This window comes from Raphanus sativus, chromosome 5 (genome assembly GCF_000801105.2).
Source record: "Raphanus sativus cultivar WK10039 chromosome 5, ASM80110v3, whole genome shotgun sequence".
Classification (NCBI taxonomy): domain Eukaryota; kingdom Viridiplantae; phylum Streptophyta; class Magnoliopsida; order Brassicales; family Brassicaceae; genus Raphanus; species Raphanus sativus.
Window position 1 is genome coordinate 37,914,566 of NC_079515.1, and position 15,950 is coordinate 37,930,515.

The 15,950-nt window shown below is 35.5% G+C and overlaps 3 protein-coding genes across 4 annotated transcripts; 2 read left to right on the plus strand and 1 right to left on the minus strand.

Annotated features, from left to right (window-relative positions):
- The first annotated feature begins 5,167 nt into the window (after positions 1–5,167).
- LOC130512321 (plant intracellular Ras-group-related LRR protein 9-like) lies at positions 5,168–7,825 on the plus strand. Its single transcript, XM_057010164.1, has 3 exons — positions 5,168–6,053; positions 6,705–6,871; positions 6,950–7,825. The coding sequence occupies exons 1-3, from the start codon at positions 5,346–5,348 to the stop codon at positions 7,578–7,580; spliced, it is 1,506 nt and encodes a 501-aa protein (XP_056866144.1). The 5' UTR covers positions 5,168–5,345; the 3' UTR covers positions 7,581–7,825.
- A 2,601-nt stretch (positions 7,826–10,426) lies between these two features.
- Positions 10,427–12,669, plus strand: LOC130512322 (probable sugar phosphate/phosphate translocator At3g11320). The gene is made up of 4 exons (XM_057010165.1): positions 10,427–11,093; positions 11,686–11,789; positions 11,860–12,088; positions 12,174–12,669. The coding sequence occupies exons 1-4, from the start codon at positions 10,638–10,640 to the stop codon at positions 12,318–12,320; spliced, it is 936 nt and encodes a 311-aa protein (XP_056866145.1). The 5' UTR covers positions 10,427–10,637; the 3' UTR covers positions 12,321–12,669.
- Positions 12,670–12,775: 106 nt separating this feature from the next.
- Positions 12,776–15,886, minus strand: LOC108857787 (protein yippee-like At3g11230). 2 transcript variants are annotated; one of them, XM_057010166.1, is made up of 7 exons: positions 15,460–15,886; positions 14,818–15,050; positions 14,021–14,169; positions 13,549–13,592; positions 13,333–13,441; positions 13,182–13,237; positions 12,776–13,110 (listed from the first exon to the last, which is right to left on the minus strand). In XM_057010166.1, the coding sequence occupies exons 2-7, from the start codon at positions 14,864–14,866 to the stop codon at positions 13,023–13,025; spliced, it is 495 nt and encodes a 164-aa protein (XP_056866146.1). In that variant the 5' UTR covers positions 14,867–15,050; positions 15,460–15,886; the 3' UTR covers positions 12,776–13,022. The 2 variants fall into 2 exon arrangements, with proteins under 2 accessions (XP_056866146.1, XP_056866147.1); XM_057010167.1 differs by lacking the exons at positions 14,818–15,050; positions 15,460–15,886 and adding an exon at positions 14,332–14,437.
- Positions 15,887–15,950: the final 64 nt, after the last annotated feature.

Consider the following 15,950-nt stretch of genomic DNA (forward strand, 5'->3'; position numbering starts at 1 on the left):
CCAAAACACAGTTTCATTCTCTCACAAAACCAATTTCTCTATTGTGTTCATTTTGGCCGTGAACATTCCTGGTAATCATGAGTGAACTTTAGAGAATATAGCCATTTTATTCTCCTAGAAACGGCCCCATTTCACACCCACAAGGTGATTTGCCATTAGTTTTGTTTAGAGGAGTATCATGTACTACTCCATTCATATCTCAAAACAATTGGCACAAATCATTAAAAGCAAATGCTTATCCTCTATTCCTTACATGTAGCACTGTTTAATCATCCTAGGAACTGGGTATAGACCGAAGTCTTACAGTGCTTTGGGCAGACTTAGTTTGACTTAGTTGTCTCCTTGAACCTATTTCTTGGGATCTCCAATCTGATAAGTAGAGTTACCGCCAAACCTCATCTTAGTTCATAGGCTAAACCCATTCCTCTTGATGATATTACAATTTGATCTCATGACACACCTTTAATAACAGGATCCTAGGTTGTCATCATAGTGAACATAATCTCTTGAGATTAGTCGAGATCAATTGTCTAATGATTTTTGTCATCTGTTCAAGATACAATTAACCATTATACACAAAACTCAGTGTATGACACTAGTTTTTTTTTTTTTTAAATCATAGTTTGATAACTATCACTAAGTTAATTTGGCCTCTTGCCAATAACTTTATATGGTAAGCAAAGCTTCCCCCACATTTCTTGAGATAGCTCAAAATCATGCATATTTATTTACATTTAACATCTCTTAAGAGTTTAGAAAATTACTCTACACCTCTTTTAGATTTAAATGAATAAAAATAATTTCGAAAAATTATTACAATTTTCTTTAAAATGTATTTCATTCTCAGAAATTCACATTTTAGATACAACTATTTTCATAGTTCTTTCAAGTTGATTTATAACTCTATGATTTGAATTTTTCCAAAACATATTTTTGCTTTTAGCAAATATACATATCATTACATGATATTTTTCTACCATAAAAACCACAATTTTCTATGATTATTCTCAACCATATTGACTTTAGAACTACAATACATATGTCAGTTTCAGTCATATTGGTCTGAAAATTCTCACTGGTTTTGCATGGTCAACCTTTTTAAAAATGCATTTAAGCATTGACGAAATACAAATGTTTTGATCAATATCAACAAATATTTTATTTCTTATGGCAAACGATTTATATGTGGCAGACCTCTCCCAAATTTTATTTGGGGCGTCGACTCACAAAATTCATTTCCATTCATATAACATGATCCCTTAAGAATCAAAATGTTATTTATAACTATGGTTTCACCATATTTGAAACTTGAATTTCTTCTTATTTTCTCATGGTCAACATACTTAATAACTAAATTAAGTTATCCCAAAATCTGAAAGAAGAAAACAAAAACGTTAAATCATTCTTGATAATTAAAGCAATTAATTATCTTAACCAAGTCAATGCAATAACACATTTTGACCAATTAAAAAAAACGTTTTAACTTGATGGAGATCCTGTTTGCATCAAAACAAAAACAAGATATCATTAGTGCATATAATGAGAAAAAATGAATTTTTATCTCCATAGAAATCATCAACAAAAATAATCTGATGGAGTGGACAGATTTTTTTATCACCATGAAATCTCCAATTCCTGTTTTCATGACAAAACACTTCACAAAATAATCAGTTTTGTTAGTATAATAATACAAACAAAAAATTTACTAGAAAGATTATTTTGAAATAATCCTATAGATCTGATTCCGGCATCTTTTCCCAAAGATCAGTCAACCTGTTCTTACAAAACAAATACTTTTTACAATAATCAGTCCGGTTAGTGCAAAGCAATAAACGGATATTTTGAGTTAAGACTGATAGAACCGTATTTTATAAACTACGGATTACTGAATATTGTAAAAAAATAAAAAATGATAATACTATACCAAAGAGTAAGAAAAGGATGATACAACTGCAGAGGCGAGATATTATCTCTTTCCTTAACTCAAAATACGTCCCGTAGTGCGACGGTTCGATAACGTAATGAGTCCCAGGATACAACTGCAAACAATCTTCTGAATTTGCGTCACTCTATCAGAAGCCTGGCGAAACTAATTTTGTGTTGTACTCTCAGACAAAAAAATAAATAAAATAAAACATCACTATAACATGGAGGAATTGTATTTGTTGTTGGTTTTCAAGTGTGTCTCACTCTATTCTTTTCTAAATGGCTCACAAGCCTTTATATAGAAAATACAAAACATCACATTATGCTTTTGAGAATCCATAACATACAAGAGAGTAATGGAGTCTTAAAGTCAAAAAATCAATATTGTCATTAAGAAAATTTAATTCCTTTTGACTCAATTTTTAATGACTTAGCAATAAAGAATATATTATATATTTGACCAAATCAAACATAAATAATATTTCTTTTAATTTGGGTTTGCATTTTATGTTTATACAAACATAAAGATAGTCATGAATAAGTAATGGACATAATATCCAACTAACAAATTCAAACCCAAATATCCAATATATGACATTTGCTAATTTTTAATATTTAGCCAAACTCATTTTGGACTTCCATTTCTCATTCAAAACCAACTCTGATTTTGACATACGAGTACACTACTTCATAGTGTCAAACATTCGGTTATTCCGACGAACGTCTTCGTCCCGAAACATACCGAAAAATGGTCTTAAACCATTTCGTCAAAAACGAGTTCCAACAATCAGCGCTGTCAAGCTTTTCACCATCGATGACATTCTCTGTCTGTCTGACAGCTTGATCGCTGTTGGGATATTTGTATCCTCAAGGGTGGAAATTGAAGGGTTAGGGAACTTGAAGAAGCAAGATAGGGAAGATGCTATAGTAAATAAAGTGGTGCTCCTTGTCTGCTGCTATGCATCCGCTATCCTAATAGTTTGCTTTAAGTACGCAACCATTCCGTACGGTAATCTCCCCGAGGATCCTGCAGCACAGGAGAGGGAACCTGGAACAGGGCTAGGGAATGAGGCAGCGCTTGGAGCTGGGACTGATGGGACAGGGACTGGCGGGACAGGGGTTGATTCTTTGGCGAACGTGTGATGAAGTGATGTTTGTTGGTTTCTTAATTCAATAAGATGCATGTGTACTGGACGTGGTGTTTGTTCTTTGTTTGTGTGCTATTTTGTAAGTTTCTCTATAACTTTGTGTGTGTGCTATTTCAGTAAGCTTCTTTATAACTTTGTGTAATGGACGCGTTGTTTGTTGTTTTGTTTTTCAATAAGATTGTATACACTGGTGCTTCCCTACTTAGACTGTATACACTGGTGCTTGCCTAGTGTTCAAGATACTTCGTTATTCTTTTCTTAAAGGTTCGTAAATATTTGTTTTAGAACTATAATTGTAAATTATGCAGTACTCTTGTTCTACGAAGAGAGTGAAAGAGTTCCTCTCGATTAGTCTTATATTAAACTCTGTAGATGAGATTCAGCATGAACATGTATTGAAAGTAAGGTTTTTGTGAGTTGGTGTAAAAAAGTTAAGAACTGTTGAAGCAAACGAATTTGTAAAGGCACATAAACTACATGGCCACCAAGGTTGTTTAACTTGCTTTCCAAGTTTTCTTTTTTTAGCAATTCGTGTGGACAAACTGAAGCTCAGTTTTTTTTTGAGTGGGTGACAAAAAATAAAATAAAATAAAAACTAAAATATTACATTAATATGTTTTGTGAAAGGAATATTTAGAATAAAAATAAACTAACAAAATTGTACAGATAAAATATTTATTTATAACTAAAGGAAAGAAATGAATATTAACTAACAAAAGTGACAGAAAATACTTGAACTATATGTAAAACCATAAATATTGAAATACAAACCTGACTTTGAAATATAAGAACTAAGAAACAAAAAGAAACTGTAAACTTAAAGGAAAAAAAAAGATGATGAAAAAATAGAAAAGAAAATATGACGGATAAAAATGAAAACTAGTGAAAACAAATAAGTAATAACACAAAAAGAGAAAAAGGAGACAAATGGGGAATTGAACCAGGGATGAGTGGGGGCAAATATAATGGTTGAGCCAATTATACTGCTGAAGTTTTGTATTTTCATATGGCTAGACATAAAGTTATTTTTAAATTTTTGTAGGGATAGCTGACCTCACCACACACTACCTAGATCTGCCCATGATCGGCTGAGCCTCTACATAATTTCTAAACAGTTTTTTTTTATAGTTTTAAAAATATTGACTAATAGATAAGTGTCACGTATTAGAACAGTTTCTCTAGAAATTGATTGAATATGAAATGATTTTTAATGTAGATGTAACTAATTTAGCTGTAAAATTAATCATAAAAAGATAAATTCATATAGCAAATATCTTTTGTTCCCTGCATCTTTACCAAATAGTGCTCTAGAAAACCGTTTTCTAACTTTTGACTTTAGCTTTAATACTAGAGTAGATAAAACATAATTGGGAATTCTTAATTCTTATAGTTATACTCCGTTTTTTTTCAAACTTTTATGTCTGAATTTGATTACTATTTTATTATTAACTTTTCAATCATAAATTTTTGAATACAAATTGAAGATTTATTTTAAAATATAAATATACTAAATTTTTTAGTTTGTCAAAAATATATTGCAATAGAAACTATATATAATATAAATATATATATATATATACAGTTATGCTAAACTATAACACATACCATAAAACCCATGATAATTTATATCATGTTAATATCATGTTTTTAGTAAAATAGTCTAAACGGTCCAACTATACAATCCTAATGGCCATAATTAAGTTGCTTTATATATATACGAATTATAGAAATGAAAATCTTCCACTTGCATTTTATTTTCTGTAAGTTACTTTATGGAATAAATGATTTTGTAATATACATCTTAGCTAAATATTAGGACGTGCGAATCCGAGAATTAAGGGAAGAGGAGAGGTTACAAAATATATAGTTTATTTTTAGTCAGATAACATGAAAAATAATTATTGGACTCAACATGATATTAACTGGTCATGCGGAAGAATTAATAGGATAGATGATAATAACTTCAGTTGCAAAAAACAAAAACAGGGCTACGATTGGCCCAACTTTATTCAGAGAAAATTCGAAGTATTGACGATTCTATAGCCCATGAAAGGCCCATATGTTCATTTTAGCTATTAGTATCCGTCAACATTAGTGAACACGTGGCAACTCTGTCTGCAACAGAGAGCAGAGAGAGACGAACACGAGAGAACGTGAAGAGAAGAATCTCACCACTTCATCATCATCATCATCATCATCATCATCATCACCGATTCAGATTCAAATCTTCTCGGAGGAACACTCTTCACACAACGCCAAAAGCTACAAACAATGGCGGCGGATCCAAACCCCAAGAAATTCCCCGTCCTCTCCTACGTCTTAGCTCGTCTCCCTTCTTTCACCCCCACCAAATCCTCTTCCTCCCCTCCCGCCTTCGATGTCGAGCAACCACCACCACCGTCGATCGAGATCGTCACGCAGATGCCTCACCTAGCCGAGCCTGGCGTCCTCGACTCCATGACCAAAGCCATCACGGACGTCGCCGAGACCCGATCCGTCCTCCGAACCCTAGGGCCGAGACCCGACCACGAGGCCGTCGACAAGGCGCGCGCCAGGCTCTCGGAGATCGAGGGGATGCTGTCGGAGTCCTTCGAGGAGGTCACGCTGGACGAGGCGGCGGGGAAAGACGAGGAGAAGAGGCGGGAGATGGATCAGGAGAAGACGTGGTGCGAGTCGATTCTGAAGCTGGACGAGGTTCACGGATCTTACGAGAAGATGTTGAGTGATGCGGAGGAGAGGCTGGTGAGGATTTATGAGTTCGCGGAGAAGAAGAAGAAGGCGGAGGAAGGTGAAGGTGAGGGTAGTGGGGTTGCTACGGAGGAGGAGGTTAATGAGGAGGTTGTGGGGATATTGCAGGAGGCGATGGGTAATCCGGTGGAGAGAGTTGATTTGTCTGGGAGGAAGCTGAGTTTGCTCCCCGAGGCGTTTGGGAGGATTCAAGGGTTACTTGTTCTTAATCTCTCCAACAATCTGCTCCAGGTTACTTCTTGTTCATTCTTGAGAGACAGAATCAATATTACAGTTCGCTACATTGTTGAATTGGTGAATTGAATTCTGATCATGGCTTCTCTAGATGTTTAAACCATTTAGTAAATGATAGTCGCTGATGAGCAAACCATTTAGTAAATGATGATAAGGAGTGATCACAAGATTACTAGGTGCATTTGGTTCTGGTCTTATTCTATTGGTGACGATGAAACAATGCCTTTTCTGATGTGATTCAGTGACAAATTGTTATCAGTGATGTTTAGTTAGTCTGATGTGAAATTTAAGAGATTCTGGCATATGTGTGTTTGTTTTGGTTTTGCGTTTGAGATTGTGGCCGATGATGATTTGTAGTTTTACGAGATTCTACGTATCGGCTTGTTTTTGGTTCTGCCATATCTTTGATATTAGTAAAACCTGTGCTCGATAAGTTAGTTATATAAAGGAATAGGTTCCGGTATGGCTATTCTGCAAGCGAATGCTGCTGCTGTTCACGCTATTGGTTTCTTTGATTGTTCTGAGTTAGAGCCTGTTGCTCCAGCTGTATTAGCTGTCTTGATTTGTTTGTGAATTGAACTAAATTCTGTCAAAGCTTAGTTTTTGAGTTTCACTTGTCTTACCTGACGGAGGTTTTATGTCCAACAGGGTATTCCTGATTCGATAGCAGGATTGCATGGTCTTGTTGAATTAGATGTCTCCGGTAATCTTCTGGAGACATTACCAGATTCTATCGGTCTACTTTCAAACTTGAAGATTCTGAATGTCTCGACTAACAAGCTCACCGCCTTGCCTGATTCCATCTGCCGTTGCGGGTACGTAATACTTAACTTAACTTAATGAAGTTTTTTTCTGTAATCAGTTTTAACCACTTTCTAAAATCAAACTCTCAGGTCGTTGGTTGTGTTGGACGCGAGCTTCAACCGTCTCACCTACTTACCAACCAACATCGGATTCGAACTAGTGAACCTAGAAAAGCTCATGATCCAATACAACAAGATCCGATCCTTGCCTAGCAGTATAGGCGAAATGAGATCCCTAAGTTACCTCGACGCCCACTTCAACGAACTGCACGGCCTACCTGACTCTTTCGTCTTGCTCACAAACCTAGAGTACTTAAACCTAAGCAGTAACTTCAGCGACCTCAAGGATCTCCCTTCCTCATTCGGCGACCTCATAAGCCTCCAGAAACTGGACTTGAGTAACAACCAAATCCACTCCCTCCCAGACACTTTCGGCACTCTCGAGAGCCTGGTGGAACTGAACGTGGACCAGAATCCGCTCGTGGTCCCACCATTGGAAGTGGTGAAGGAAGGTGTGGAGGCTGTGAAGATGTATATGGGTAAGAGAAGGATCACTATGTTGGAAGAAGAAGAGAGGAGGAGATTGGAGGAGGAGATGGAGCAGGCGAACGCAGGGTGGATCACACGAACCACCTCGAAGCTGAAATCTTATGTCTCAGATGTTTCTGAGTATCTCAATCCGACTTCTCCCCGAGACCCTTACCTTGAGAGAGAACTATGAATGTGACTTTGGCTTTGAAAAAACGATTCTGCTCTCCTTTTGGCTGGTTTTGTCTCATTATCTCTCTTTTCAGTCAGTATATAATGAAGGGTTCTCTCTTCGTTACGTTTGTGATTCTTCTGGCAGGTTATACCTGTCATTTAACTTGGGTTCATTCTTAAGATGAACCTTCTTGGATTTTGCCGGTTTTTAAAGAAAAAACAAATGTTTTATGGGTTAATAAAAGCTCAAAGGAGTTTAACTGAGTTCTGTGTTTGAGTTTTGTGTATCTATATTCTTTTGGTTTGATGATTGCATTAATCTAAACATCAGACTATTGAGTTAAAGTCTAATGTTTCTAATCTACTATGTGATAAACATGAACGGATCTACTACTTCTTACGTTTCTGCTAGTTTTTGTGGGAAATTGATTGTGAATGCGTCTCTCTTTGTTTTGATGTAGTGGGAGCACGACAGCACTAAACTAAACATTGTTTTCCAACGTCTTAGCTTCGTTTTAGTGACTTTAAACATCGATCCTAGACTTCCAAATGTGTCTATGACTCTGAATACGTATGGTTCATAAGCTTAAGTTTCAAGAAATGGACAGCTAGAGCCTGAGATTTGGATTCAAGGATGTAGGTCCTAGGTAGTCCTAACTATTTAACAACCGGTCCATGAACAAGACATGTCTAAAGGAGCTCTAGTGACTTATCTTAAGGGATGACTTTATTTGTCGGCTGGTAGTGTTTTCATTATAATAAGATTCAGCACGTTTGCGTTAAGTCAAATAGACAAGATCGTGGCTCGTGCATGGTCATGAACTGATAATCCACTTCACGATGCCAAATCCCGTGATTGGTGAAACAATAATTATATAATAAACAAAATTATCTTTTTTTTTTGAAACACAGACAAAATTATCTAATGACCAGAAAGTCTTATAAAACTAGCATATAAATCCACCTTTTATTTTACTACAAACAGAAATATTTGAATCTTTGTAACAAATGTGACAATTACAAAGAATCGAACAATTGACATTTCAACAACTTTTCTCTAACTACCTACCCTTCTTATTTTGGTTGGTACTATAACTATTTTAAAAATCACTTAATTATTCATTTGTTTCACAAAAAAAATGCATTTTAGGATTTTAATTTTATTTCACAGAAATTATCATTTTATGTTTTCAATGCAAATTTGTAAACCATATTCCAGTTTTAACTTTGTTTTGAAGTATTAACTTAAGAAATATTTTTGGTAACGTGTCAATGATGTACAACTTTTTTTGTGAATAACATTTTTTTTTTATAAAAAACATGGTGAATATTTGCTAATGAATACGGTGATCATTCCTTACAACTTTTATGGGTTCGAAAGTTCGAAACTATATTCTTGAAAACCAACTTTTCTCAATCCCTTAAAGACCAACTTTTTCTGTTCATAATTACACCAAACCGAACAGAAAACATTAACGTTTAACGTTTATACTTACCATGAAAGGGAAAGAAGGTAAGAGAAGTCCATAATAAAACAGTTCAAAAATTAACGCTTCATTTACCACTTTGATTATCATTCAATTTAAATCAAATTAACAGAGTCCATAATAAAACCAGTTAAAATTTTATAAATGCATTTATCAACGAATTAAATTTAGGGATAATTTGAAAAATACACTATTTATGATTTAAATTTTGAAAAATACACTTCTTTTTTTCCTTTCTGAAAACTATACTTTATTATGTGTGATAAGATATTCTTATCCTTATTTAAATTAAAATTACAAATATTAATAACTAAATGTAAATCTGAAAATACTGTTATTGTTATGTTTGTGATAAAATATTTTTTGAGATAATTGCATATTAATGTTGTTGGTGTCTTCATGGCGTAGAAAAATGAATGGATTGAAAACGTTGTCAACACGTAATGAAACACAGACAAATCATTTTTTCTTAAGAATGGAAAAATTAATTCGTAAATTCTATGAAACTGCAAGAGTCTTCTGTGTTCCATATGCATAAAGTTCACAACTATATCATTCCTCCTTTGAACCATTGTGTGCTAACAAAAAGAGAAAAGGTACATCAATACATGTATAGTTGTATATAAAGACAAAAATATTCGAATCAGAATAAGTGATCATTTAGTTATTGGCTAAGAACGTTCGTATAAGTGACTGATTGTTTTTTTTTAACAATCCTACTAACAAGAATGTAGTAAAATTGGGAAGCAACGAATTAAGCTACTTTTGCTATTTTTCAGATGTTGTATTGTTGATTTCTTTTATAAAAAATATCTTAATATTGGTTAGAAGGTATTCATGTAACGGGTCTAGTACGTTTTCTGTAGTTTTAAGCTGATTCTTGTTTTTCTATATTACTTGGTCTTATATGTTTTCAATGATGAGAAAAGAGAACAATGGGTTAATATCCTATTGGTAAGCAATACATAAGAGATGACAATACAATGGGGAACCGCTTTTTTTACAGCATTGGTATCGTTTGTTCAATCAAAAAAATGTAAGATATACTTATAAGATATTATATACATATCAAGTCAATTATCTGAAACCAAATCAACAAAAATCCTATTATTGTTGAAATCATTTTATTAAGATTTTCAGCTTAGATATTAAAATAATTATAAACATTAAAATTGGATAATTTGGTCATTTCACTTTTAAACAAGTGTAGTTTTAAAAAAACTTAAAAGTTGGTGTAATTTTCAAAATATTATCTCACATAGAGTCATTTTTCCAAATTTCCCCTTAAATTTAAACTAACCGAAACTTATATCTGCAACTAAGTTTCAAAAAAGAAAAAAAAACTTATATTAATACACAATACATAACGCACTAATCAAAAAAATACATAACGCGTTGTTGCAGCTTTAACCCCCCCAACAAAAAAAAAAATCACAGATTGACCTTTCCTTCTTCTTCATCGTCTTCTTCACCAAATCGCACTTTCTCCAAATCTAGATTCTCCTCTTAGCATTTCACTCTCTTCGTGATTTCAATTGACTCATAATCATAACCGACCAGATCTGGTGGTTTTTTTCACACAAAACCCGATGAAGATGGCGGCGGCGGCGGCCAACGGGCGGTTTTTCACGATCGGGATCGTGGCGTCGTGGTACTCGTCGAACATCGGAGTGCTGCTCCTGAACAAGTACCTGCTGAGCAACTACGGGTTCAAGTACCCGATCTTCCTGACCATGTGCCACATGACCGCCTGCTCCCTCCTCAGCTACGTGGCCATCGCGTGGATGAAGATGGTCCCTATGCAGACGATCAGATCCCGCGTCCAGTTCCTCAAGATCGCCGCCCTCAGCCTCGTCTTCTGCGTCTCCGTCGTGTTCGGGAACATCTCTTTGAGGTTCCTCCCGGTGTCGTTTAACCAGGCGATCGGCGCCACGACGCCGTTTTTCACGGCCGTGTTTGCGTATTTGATAACGCTGAAGAAGGAGGCGTGGTTGACTTATGTGACGCTTGTCCCTGTTGTCACTGGTGTTGTTATTGCTAGTGGGGTAAGTTTTGATTTTTTGATTGAGTGTTGTGGAGATTGAGATGTGTTGTTGTGACGTGGCTGATGAAGTTACTAGCTTTAGGGAGATGTTGAGGCATGACATCTTTGTTTGATTCGGTTTCGTGTGTGAATGTTAATAGGAGTCTTAGCTAAGGGTAACATTTGTGTATAGATGTACTTGCATTGCTCTGAGTTCTGAAAAGTTCCTTACTTTTATCTCAATCACTTCACAATATAAACTTTATATTCAGATTGTTTAGCATATGAGGTGAAATGCTTTAGGGAGATGGAAATGTCATGGCATCTGATTGATTCAGTTATGTGAATGTTTATAGAAATCTTAGGCAGGGTTGTAAAGTTAGAAAAACCTTTTGGATTGCTCTGAGATCGAGGGCTGCTGAGTTCTGATAACTCACAATTATAAACTTTATATGCTGTGCAAAAGTTTTTTACTTGGTAGGGGAGTTGTTCTTATATGTGTGCAGAGCATGCTTACTCTTGGATCTATTTGATTTCATACGAAGTTTTGGTGTCTGTGTATTGAAGTTGACTCTCTATCTGATTTTTTCTTCCTTTTTTCATGATTCGATCAGAGTGAACCAAGTTTCCACCTGTTTGGATTCATAATGTGCGTTGCAGCCACAGCTGCGAGAGCACTTAAATCAGTTCTTCAAGGGATTTTGCTATCTTCAGAAGGGTAAGAGATGAATGCATCATATTTGTTAAGAGGGCTGCTGAGATATTTATACTGAATTTTGTTTTTGAAGGGAGAAGCTAAACTCAATGAATCTCCTCCTCTACATGGCTCCCATAGCGGTTGTGTTCCTTCTTCCTGCTACCCTTATCATGGAGAAGAACGTTGTTGGCATCACGATTGCACTCGCCAGAGACGATTTTAGAATCGTTTGGTATCTGCTATTCAATTCGGCGCTTGCTTATTTCGTGAACTTGACTAACTTCTTAGTCACGAAACACACCAGCGCTCTGACTCTTCAGGTAGAAAACAATTCATCTCTTCTATACTTTATTACCACTTCTTCTCCTAAACGTTATTAAGTGAAGAATCTTGAACTTGTCACAGGTGCTAGGAAACGCCAAAGGAGCAGTAGCAGTGGTGGTTTCCATCTTAATATTCAAGAATCCTGTCTCGGTGACTGGAATGTTAGGTTACTCTCTAACGGTCATTGGAGTAATCCTCTACAGTGAAGCCAAGAAACGAAGCAAATGAAGTTAAAGAAAGCTTCTTCAATTTTTATTTGTTAGGTCCTTGCAGGTTAAAACACAAAGGCAAAGTTTCTTTTGATGTGAACAAAAGCATCTCTGGACCAGAAGCAAAAAGTATATGTAAAGGCAACACCAAAAGGATCAGGGAGAGTACCATAAGCAATAAGTGATTTTGTTTCCTTCTTTGTTCTTTTTTGTTTTTGTTTATGGATCTTCTACAGCTTTTGTCATAGGTTGTTCTAAGAGTAACTTGGATGTAGCTTCCTTTTTTTGGTCGATTCTTTACATCTACTTTTGTGATATCAACATTTATAACACTGATTAATTAATGGAAAAGACAATGCTTTTTTTTCTTTCTCTTTCACCAGTCTGTGAATTCAACTCATGTTCTGTAGTTCCACTACGTTTTGATTCTGAACACGAATGTACACTGCTATTGATGTGGTAGAGAACTTTAGAAAGAAAAGAACTTAAAAGCTTTGATAAATAAGATAATGAGAGATATTCTAATTGTAAGTGTTCCACAAATGGTTGCAACACATAACAATTGATCTCTGAATGTGTCCTAAAGGAAGATGGATTGTTCAGAGTTCAGACAATGAGAAAAAAAAAAGACATTGAAAAGAATGATAGGAGAGATGAAAGAGGAGGAGAGAATGTACAAATCAGATAATGAGTTATTTGAGAAGAAGAAGAAGCATCATCATCAATCATCAGTATCACTATCTCCAGCTTCAGCTTCAACTTCTTGAGCCACCCAGTAATTGTTCCCATCTGGACCCCAAACCTTGTACCTTTATAAGAATATGAACAACACATTTAACCATCTCAAAAAGAAGCAGAGATTTTGAAATAGACTACTTACCTTTCGAGAACAGATTTTCCTTCCTTGTACTTTTGAGTCTTCTCAAAAGCAAACTCCTGAATAAAAAACGAAACAAACATTAGATTTAGAAGCAGCAAAAGGCAAGAGCCAAAAATGAGAAAAAAAAAGCAATTGATGATTTCTTATTTACATATCTCCATCCAACATAAGAGCCGCATTTGACGCAGTAAATATCAACCACAGTGTGCATCCCGGTCATCATCATCCTATCTTCCTTCTTCCCAGCATACACATTCGCTCTGTCCACACAAAATCCACCACTAGTAAAAAAATGCATTAACTATTCCCTATAGAGCTTTGGCCATTTTCAGATGATGTACCCCCAAATTAAAGTAGATTAACTTACACCTTACTGAAGAGGTAAGCTTTCCCATGGCGTGATTGAAATGACTGTCAAAAAAAACAAGGCAAACAATACATAAGTATCCTCTGTATGCGCAACAAATCTTTTACAGTCTTGCAATGTGCGAGTCATAAGTACTTGGAATGAAGTAATCAAAACTGTATTTAGCATCAAACCCCCGCAATCAAATCCACACAGCTTATGCACCAGTTTAAATAATTTATATATGGTGTCAAAGATCAAGTAGCCATATAAAGAGTAACAAACGATTGAATAACAGTCTCAAGATGAATATATCCATGATCGATCATGTAGATTCAATAATAAAGGAAGCATAGTCAAAATGCAATGCGAGCAATAATATGATTCATTCTTCTAATCTTCTCCACAATCAGTTTATATCATCGGATTATAGAGCACAGTTATAAATCGTAGAACAAGATTTAGCAGCAGTAAAAAGAAAATTTGAGAAAACCTTGGAGACGACATCATCGCAGAGGGCGATATCAGTTTTGCAATGACGGCAACAGTAGGACTTGCCTTCCAATTCCACCAAGAACAATCTCCCCATCTTTTTTTTCGAATCGATCGTACTCCTTAGTAGTGGAGAGCAAAGGAACCGATCTTTTATATAATAAACAAAAAAATCAATATTGAGAGATATGATGAGATCATTTAATTACGGAACAAGGCGTTAGGATTATTTTTGGGTGAAAGAACCAAGAAAAGTCTATAAAAATGGAGAAAAAAATTCTGAAGTGTGTGTTCGGTATAAGAAATGTGGACCTGAAAAAGTCGTGGCCATTAGGAATGTACGTTAAACTATTTCTTTTATGCGAGTTGCATACGTACAAATCTCTTTTACTAGATTGATGCGAGTGTACGTCATTGCTTCTTCTTATCCCTAGAAGAATCTATGTATCTTAGAGCATCTTTATCCCAAAGACTCAAAATGGGTTGCTTAATATTTTTTTAATAGTATTAGTATTAATGTGAGGTTAAGAGACATATTTAAGAGACCCTAATATTTATGTCTTCCAATGCTAGTCTCTTATTTAGAGTTGCTTAAAAAAGTTTACAAACTTATTTTCAAAAAAGAACTTGAGTAGGAAACTTGATTAACCCACAATGAACTTAAGAAGGAAGAAGTAACTTGAGAATAAACAAACTTGTTTTTAAAAAAGAAGTAAATTGAGAAGGAAGAAATAACTTGAGAACTTTAAAGTTGTACTAAACATTGAAAGTATGAGAAATATGTATAAAAATTCATACCTCCACGGAACATCACCAACAAGCATCCAATCTCCTTCGGTATCCTCATATGTTAGTACTAATCCAGAAGACCCATCTGGTAGTATCTTAAGCTTTGTTTCCAAGTGACCTGTTTCTTGTGTGCTTGATATTGATTTGCAGAAACAAGACACATGTGACCAACGATGTACAATGTACAACACGGATGCTTCCCAACGAAATGCGACCAACGACACATGGATGCTTCCCAACGACTACAAGACATAAGAAGAAGAAAACAATACAAGAAGATTAACTCAAAAGAGAACTCAACAAAAACAAAAACAAAAACATTAACTCAAAAGATAACTGAACAAGAACATGAGACAGAGACAGAGACAGAGACAGAATCAAAATGAATCAGTAGTGATCGATATTGTAATCACCAAACAATAACAAACACTAGAGACAGAATCAAACCCTTTGTCATCAAGTCTCATGTAGACAAACAAGGAATCAAAGCAACATAGTAGAACCATAAACAGAACATTCACACACTGCAGATCCAATTCACCAGCTCATCAGAACATAGACACCAACCAAAAGATGAATTGAAAACGTAGACATCTAAGAAAATTAGAAGAAAAAAGTCAGAGACAGAGAGAGAAAGGGAAGAGAGCTTACCACTCACATGGAGATGAAGAATCCGGCAAAGAGAGACACCCAGAAACTAATAATCCCCCGACGTCGTGGAGAGCCACCGCGAGAGAAGCCGAGTGATTCATCGTCGAGATGATCTCACGAAAGAGAGGCGGACTCGTCGACGACAGCCACCGAGAGACACTCCGACTGCTTCATCGTCGAAGAGAGGTGAACAAATTGAACCGAATCGCCGACTGATTCATCAGACGAGGGGAGATCAATCGACGTTTTCGATTCGGTAGGGAGAGAGATAGAGATGAGAGAGAGGCGGAGAGACCAAAATATGATGCGTGTCCATTAAGCGTCGTTGTTTTCTCTGCTTAATTAAGCAACGTTGTTTCACTTAAAAGGTAATTTTCTTTTATTTTTAACTACAATTATCACAAGCAATCTTCATAAGCAACTGGGATAATGATGCTCTTACTACTTACTACTTGTCAACAATACAGTACTATAATATTCCCCTAATCACT

Coding starts and splice junctions, on each gene's coding strand:
- LOC130512321 (XM_057010164.1), top strand. CDS start 5,346: ATGGCGGCGGATCCAAACCCCAAGAAATTCCCCGTCCTCTCCTACGTC. Junction 6,054..6,704: donor TCTCCAACAATCTGCTCCAG/GTTACTTCTTGT, acceptor TATGTCCAACAG/GGTATTCCTGATTCGATAGC. Junction 6,872..6,949: donor GATTCCATCTGCCGTTGCGG/GTACGTAATACT, acceptor TCAAACTCTCAG/GTCGTTGGTTGTGTTGGACG.
- LOC130512322 (XM_057010165.1), top strand. CDS start 10,638: ATGAAGATGGCGGCGGCGGCGGCCAACGGGCGGTTTTTCACGATCGGG. Junction 11,790..11,859: donor ATTTTGCTATCTTCAGAAGG/GTAAGAGATGAA, acceptor TTGTTTTTGAAG/GGAGAAGCTAAACTCAATGA. Junction 12,089..12,173: donor CCAGCGCTCTGACTCTTCAG/GTAGAAAACAAT, acceptor AACTTGTCACAG/GTGCTAGGAAACGCCAAAGG.
- LOC108857787 (XM_057010166.1), bottom strand. CDS start 14,866: ATGAGGATACCGAAGGAGATTGGATGCTTGTTGGTGATGTTCCGTGGA. Junction 13,442..13,548: donor GCTTACCTCTTCAGTAAGGT/GTAAGTTAATCT, acceptor TTGTGTGGACAG/AGCGAATGTGTATGCTGGGA. Junction 13,238..13,332: donor CTTATGTTGGATGGAGATAT/GTAAATAAGAAA, acceptor TTTTTTATTCAG/GAGTTTGCTTTTGAGAAGAC.